General features: G+C 50.1%; 2 protein-coding genes across 3 annotated transcripts in view; one reads left to right on the top strand and one right to left on the bottom strand.

Annotated features, from left to right (window-relative positions):
* The window catches only part of asah2 (N-acylsphingosine amidohydrolase 2), a 5,695-nt gene extending 3,942 nt beyond the window's left edge, over nucleotides 1–1,753 (bottom strand). Inside the window, exons 1-4 of one of the 2 annotated variants that reach the window (XM_054757885.1) lie at nucleotides 1,550–1,753; nucleotides 1,170–1,350; nucleotides 1,002–1,105; nucleotides 763–906 (exon numbers count right to left, since the gene is read on the bottom strand). In XM_054757885.1, the coding sequence (XP_054613860.1) occupies nucleotides 763–906; nucleotides 1,002–1,105; nucleotides 1,170–1,296 (375 nt within the window). In that variant the 5' untranslated portion in view covers nucleotides 1,297–1,350; nucleotides 1,550–1,753. The remainder of the gene's footprint in view (nucleotides 1–762; nucleotides 907–1,001; nucleotides 1,106–1,169; nucleotides 1,351–1,549) is intronic. The other variant, XM_054757892.1, reaches the window with a different exon arrangement.
* Nucleotides 1,754–2,299: 546 nt separating this feature from the next.
* Nucleotides 2,300–4,285, top strand: slc16a12b (solute carrier family 16 member 12b). The gene is made up of 6 exons (XM_054752631.1): nucleotides 2,300–2,382; nucleotides 2,569–2,672; nucleotides 2,762–2,905; nucleotides 2,981–3,635; nucleotides 3,698–3,957; nucleotides 4,098–4,285. Exons 1-6 carry the CDS (start codon nucleotides 2,300–2,302, stop codon nucleotides 4,283–4,285), a joined length of 1,434 nt encoding a protein of 477 aa, XP_054608606.1.
* The last annotated feature ends 2,603 nt before the right edge of the window (nucleotides 4,286–6,888 follow it).

Below are 6,888 nucleotides of genomic sequence, written 5' to 3'. Positions count from 1 at the left end.
TATCATGCACTACATATTAATCAGTTCGTAGTACACACTATGTAGGGCACACTTTACAGTACGCACTACAGACTAAGCACTTTCTAGCGCACACTTCATCGTGCATACTTTATAGTACACACTATATAGTACACACGTAGTGCTTGTACATGCAATGTTGTAAGCTCTTTGGAGTACGCACTTTGTACCGCACACTATATTCATAGTGCCTACTTCATAGTACACACTTGGTAGTATGCACTATATGGTGGTTACTATGTAGTGCACACTATGAAGTGCTTATCAGGTAGTACGTTCTTGGGAATACACACAATTTAGCGCACACTTGACAGTATGCACTACATACTAAACATGTCAAGAATGTGTGCGCTAGTGTGCACTTTGAAGTAAACTACGGTGTGCGTACAACTGAGTACTTACTATGTAGTACACTCTTTGGAGTGTGCACTTTGTACTGCTCACTTTGCAATACGCACTACGTAGGGCGCCCTTCATAGCATACACTTCATAGTATTCATGCACTATGCGGCACACATTTTGAAGTACACACATAGTATGCACTACATAGTACGCACTTCATAGTGTGTGTTACAAAGTGTGCACTACATAGTATGAATTTAGTAGTAGGCACACATAAGACTATGTCTGCACTAAGAAACAGCTACTGCTAATGTATGCTCTAAATGTGCCATTTGCACTCATGGTAGTGTGTGTGTGTGTGGGGGTGTGTGTGTGTGTGTGTGGGTGTGTGTGTGTGCGCACCTCCAGTCGGAGCCTCTGTGATATCATTCCCACGTCGACAGTGACGAAGACTACTCTGTGCTGACCGTCATCGACGATGAAGGCCCGACTGAACAAGCGCGTGTGAATTCCTGCGGCTGTCTGTTGAGGGTTAGCATAGCCCATCTACACACACACACACACACACACACACACACACACACAGTATTTATTTTGTGCACAATTTTTATTTTGTACAATTCCAGCAGATTAGAACCAACCAGAGGAATGTCAGCTGGGGGCCCGGTGCAGTCAGCCCGGCCCACGCCAATCAGGAAAGGCTGGTGTGGTGTTTCTGGACTTGGGGGCGGAGTCGGGTCAGGACCTAAGAGATGATGATGAAGTCGGTGGTTGTGTCGAGACAAAAAGAGAGAAAAAAAGTTACTCACTTTTGCCGGTCACCATCAGCGTAATCAGCGTGATGCTGACAGTCGTCATGGCGACGAAAAGCACCATCAGCATAGCCTCCATGGAGGAAAGCGCACAACACTTCCTGTTTGACTTCCTGTCGGCCATCTTGTTGGTCAAACTGTGAGAGAAAACAGCACGTTTGCACAAACATACGCTTGCCTTCACACACACACACACACACACACACACACCAACAGTATGTGATACAATGTGTTAGCCGTTTAGGACACACTAGAGTTGAAGTGTCAATAAATGATATTACATAAAAATATGGGTAAATATATACCAGAAAAATGTTATATTATCATATTACAACACAAGCAACATGTCAACAAGAAGACAAAGACGTCCAACTCACCGATGAAGAAGACTCGCGTTGTCGAGCTCACATCAACTTTGTTGTCGTTATCAGCCGGTTCTGATCCAAAGGTCACATGATGGCCATAAACACACCTGATAAACAACTCTAGGAAGGCGTGTTCATGTTCTGTCATCTTCTATCATCTTCTATTCTACAAGTAGACATGAAACACATAGAAACCTTGTTGGTCCACCTGAGCGCTGTGATTGTAGCGACACTGTCCACCACTAGATGTCCCTGTTGGAACAAATGTCATTCTTATGACAGCCCCTACTCGTGCTACAGGCACACATCCGCCCCGCAGTGAATCTATACGGAAATCCCGATGAGTCAACATTGTTGTCAAACCTAAACAGTCCTCGTGTGTGTGTGTGTGTGTGTGTGTGTGTGTGTGTGTGTGAGATGCTAGGCTCACCTGAGTGGCAAACAGTAAACGTGAGGACAGAAATAAACATGACCTCTGACACCAGGGCTGGAATGGGGGTGGGGGTATGGGTCCAAGTAAAGGGTCTGGTGATTGGTGCATGAGCCCCCCTCCCACACCCACACATGCGAGGCTGCACATGAGGGTGGTTCACCTGGTGGGGGGGCAGTTAATGATTGAGGGTCCTGTGGTGACTTATTGACTGAAGACAACATTCTTACTCAAACCACCTTCTCCCTCGTTGCTCCACTTGGACCCTCGTCTCTTCCCGATCCATCAGTCCAGAGTCGGCACGGTCGGGACCGGCTGCCCACCCCCTCTCGATGGCGCCCCCTGATGGAGGGTGGGGCTGGGTGGTCGTTGGCTGCTGCTTCATGGTGACTGTGTGCACGCGAGCGGTGACCAGGTAACACACATCAGCCAATCAGCTGCTTTCTTTTAGTGTAGTGGTTCAAGTAATGGTGCGGGGGGTTGCCATGGCAACAGAGGCTTTGTGTTAGCCTGGATGCTACATGCTAACTACCGCGTGTCAACAGCGACTTCTGACCTAAGCAAACAAAAATGGCTGCCCCCACTTCCTGCGTGTCTGCAGGTGCGTGGCCGTCTTCTTTGTGGAGTTTCAGGATCACTTTGTGGCAGACTACGCGTCGACGGCGTGGATCCACAGCCTGGTGGACTGCAGCACCATGCTGTTCGGTCAGTGCACATGCACGCTGTCATGAGCACTGCAGCCTGCGGAGGACGCTAATGAGTGTGTGTGTGTGTGTGTGTGTGTGTGTGTGTAGCTCCTATAGGCAGCCTGGTGGCTAACCGCTGGTCGTCTCGGGTGGCGGTCATGTTGGGAGGACTCCTCTCCTCGTGTGGCCTCCTCCTCAGCTCCTTCGCTTCCTGTCTGGAGCAGCTTTACTTCAGCATGGGTGTGCTCGCAGGTCAGCCCCTCCCACACCTGTCCAGATAAGGCCCTCCCCTGTAGTTGACCAACCGTTACCAAATTGTGTCCAAAGGTCTTGGCTTTGCCCTGTGCTACACGCCGGCCATCGGCACGGTTGGCTGTTACTTCCACCGCAGGAAGGCGTTGGCGTACGGCCTCGCCATGTCGGGCAGCGGCATTGGAACCTTTGTGTTGGCGCCGGCGGTGCAGCTGCTGATTGAACTCTACACATGGAGGGGGGCCCTGCTTGTACTCAGCGCCTTGGTTGCCAATCTGTGCGTCTGCGGGGCGCTGCTGCGGCCAATAGCGACAAAGCGGAATGAGGGGGCAGAGCTACATGGTGAGAAGGCAGAAGGACGACGTATGCTGATGCGACGCCCTCCTGACCATCTTCTTCTTCGTCCTGGTGTAGGCAACCCCAAGCTGGCCAAGGAAATGGAGGACAACCTTCTGGCCGTAAAGGCCGCCACTCAGCTGAAAAGGAGGCGGTTCTTCAGCCGCCACTTCCCGTCCGTCCAGGGTTACGTCTTCCTGCTGCTGCCAGAATTTGCGGTCCTTGCGGCGTCCTTCGTCTTCCTGGCAAGCGGCTGCAGCTTGCCTTTTGTCTATATGGTGCCTTACGCCCTCAGTGTAGGTGTGGCGCACCAGCACGCCGCCTTCCTCATGTCCATCCTGGGTGTCCTCGACATTGTAGGAAACATCACCTTCGGCTGGCTGACGGACAGGAAGTACGAGTGCACTCCTTCACTCTGTCATCACTTAAAGGTGACTTCCAATTTGTGGGTCTCAGGTGTCTCACGACACGACGAGTGTCGTGCTACGTCTTCTCTGTAGCCATGGAGGGGCTGTGCTGCCTGGCGGTGCCGCTTCTTCGCTCCTTTCCGCTCCTCGTGCCCTTTGCCGCCCTCTATGGCTACTTTGACGGTGCTTATGTGGCGCTGATTCCCGTGGTCACGTCAGATGCGGTTGGAGCGGCTTACCTGTCCTCGGCTCTGGGCGTGGTCTACTTCCTCCACGCTATCCCTTACCTGGTCAGCCCGCCCATCGGAGGTGAGGTTTCCTTCCTCCACACTCTCAGCCGTTTACCTTCCCAAGGCGGGCTGTTATGGTTTCTTGTCCAAGGATGACATAAATAACCAAATAAAAGAATAATGAATTCAAGGACGCGTCCTCTTCTTCGCTTCCTACAGGTTGGCTGGTCGACGTCACAGGAAATTACACGGGCACCTTCCTTCTCAGTGGTGCCGCCCTGCTGGCCAGCGCCCTCATCCTTGCTACCGGCACGTGTGTGTGCCGCCACAAGACGGCCGTTGATGAGGACCTTAACTGCGAGCATGCACGCCACCAGGACTCCCAGCAGGAAGTAGATTTAGTTTGACCTGAACTGTACGGCAACACAGCTGGGACAATCTCCCTCCAAATGACTCCTCCTGTTTACAGCGCAAGCAGCGTTGTTAGCAAGGCATTCAAATGTGTGAATGATGTCGTTGCCTGCCAGATCGACATGGAAACTGATAAGCTCAAGCTCAGTTTACCATTTAACACTTTGGTGCTGAAATAAAAGTAACTCTTGTGTTGCATTTGTGTCTTACATTCATCAGGAAATATCAAACGCTAATCAACCTTGAATTCATCATAGCGGCCAAAGTGAGTCGGCGTATGGATCAAACACCAGCTACTGGTTGACATTGGCCGAAAATCAGAAGCACCAACCTGTGCACGGCCTGGACTGACCACAAGAAAGCCTGTGACTCAATGCCACACACATGGTTGCAAGAGTGCCCGGACCTGTATCACATCGACAGGACGCTAGGAACCTTCATCAAGACCTCAATGAAGCTGCGGAAGACAACTCTGGAGGCCAACTTAAAGCCAGTTGCACAGGTGAACATCAACTGCAGAATATTCCAAGGTGATGCTCTGTCCCCCGCTATTGTTCTGTATCGGCTCGAACCCCCGCGCTCACATCAGAACCAAGAGTGGCTTTGGGTATCGATTCTGAAGTGCAACAACCATCAGCCACCACGTCAAGTCCAGCATCCCGAGACTATACACAAAGCAAAAAGGAGGGGGTAGAGAACTAGTGAGCATCATCGGCACTGTCCAGGAGGAGACAACATCAAGACGATGGCCACCAAGGTCACCCTGCTAAGTGAATGCCTCAGACAACAGAAGCCCAGTAAGGAGGAGCAGCCAGATGGGCTGTCATGGAAAGACAAGCCCCTGCATGGCATGCACCACCGACAAATTGAAGAAGCGGCTGACATCGGGAAAAAACAGGCTGGACTGACAGACAGCATGGAGGCACTGGCAGCACAAGAACAGGCTTAAGATCAGTAGAGGCCAAGGTCGACAACATCAGACAGGACTTCAGGTGCAGGGCGTGCAAAGCAGCCCCAGAGTCAGCACAGCACATAATAGCAGGGTGTAAGAAGCTGGCAGGGTAGTGTGTCGGAACATCTGTAGCAAATATGGACTGGAGCTCCCAGGATCAACATGGCAGACACTAGAGAATGTGGCTGAGGACAACCCAAGCCAAGATGCTGCATACGACTGCCAGATCCAGACTAACAATCATCAGACGACAGCAGCGGTGATCGATATATCAATCCTGGGTGAAAATACATGGTGGTCCTGGGGTTACGGACGAGTTGTCTTACTAGACTCTGATGTCAGACAAGTTTTAGTGCAAGTCGGAACTTATACCTAAATTCACTCCTTTCTACCTTGATAGAATATTGTTCCAGGAAGGATAACCTCTTCTCCTCCTAGATCTACTTGTAACAGCACAGGGAATCCTCAAACAAACAAACAGCCATTAGCCTTCAGTCATCATTTGTGCAGTTGGGACCAAGAGAGTGGCCATTATTGCCGCTTGGGAGACAATGACGTGTAAAAAGTGAACTCATCAGCAGGGCTGGGTATTGAGTCTCGTGCAACAATGGGAACCAGGCGTAATGTTCCGATTCTCACAGAATTTTTCAGATTTCGACTACCTAGTTTTGGTGCCCAGTCCGCCGACCGGAAGAAATAGCAGGCTGAAGTTGAGTAAAATGACATTTCTATTCATGGCGACCAGGCCAGGGGGTACCCAGCCTCTCGCCCAAGTCAGCTGGGATAGTCTCCAGCATAACCTGCAAACCAAGTGAGGACAAGCGGTATAGAAAATGAATCGAGACATTTCATCCAAAAAGAACTCTGGTTAGTGCACGAGGTGGAACAAACCACAAACCACAAACCAATGTGGCAGCGAGGGTGGGGCGTACAGCCCACTGGTCCGTAGGGTGTCCTATTACATGTTAGCACAGGAAAGTCTGGCAAATGAATACAAAAGACCAGGTGAGTAGTTGGCCACAAATATACTACAGTTTTATTTTACTGACAACAAGTGTTTAAAGACAGTTACTTTATTACACAACTCTTGTTAAAACTAAACACTGCTTGGCTCTAATTATGGCGTTCAAAAGCAAACAAGAAAAAAAACCCCACTGCAAACTGATTAAGAAAAAAACCCAAACCCAAAGAAAAGGGAAAAAATACATTCTAAAATCAAACACTAACCTCCAAATTAGACCAGGCTAAAGTGCGTACGTGCTGTACAAAATCGCCGTTGGCCCTTGGCGAACGTGCATCCACCAAAAGGTCAGTTGGTCTTACTGAGACACAACACCCACTAGATGAAATTTCCACTCGAGAGCCTCGGACGTACAGTACATGACGAGGCGCAACAAGGTATAACAGGGCACACGTGCAAAACATGGCAGCAGTGGCCCTCTGAAAGACAAGACGTAAAACAGTTAGCCCACGACCAACGCAAAGACGGCAATATGCAGAAAGTGCACAAAAGCTATCTTTATTGCTTTCCGCCACGCCTCCAACAGGGCAGCAGGTGCGATCTGCATCTCTCCATTGCCGGTGACACGTCACTAACGAGATAGACCCACATACTTTTGAAACAAACGAAGTAGTGCAGATGTGCAC

The sequence above is a fragment of the Dunckerocampus dactyliophorus genome, chromosome 2 (assembly GCF_027744805.1).
Source record: "Dunckerocampus dactyliophorus isolate RoL2022-P2 chromosome 2, RoL_Ddac_1.1, whole genome shotgun sequence".
NCBI classification, from domain to species: domain Eukaryota; kingdom Metazoa; phylum Chordata; class Actinopteri; order Syngnathiformes; family Syngnathidae; genus Dunckerocampus; species Dunckerocampus dactyliophorus.
This window is presented reverse-complemented; position numbering and strand designations above follow the sequence as displayed.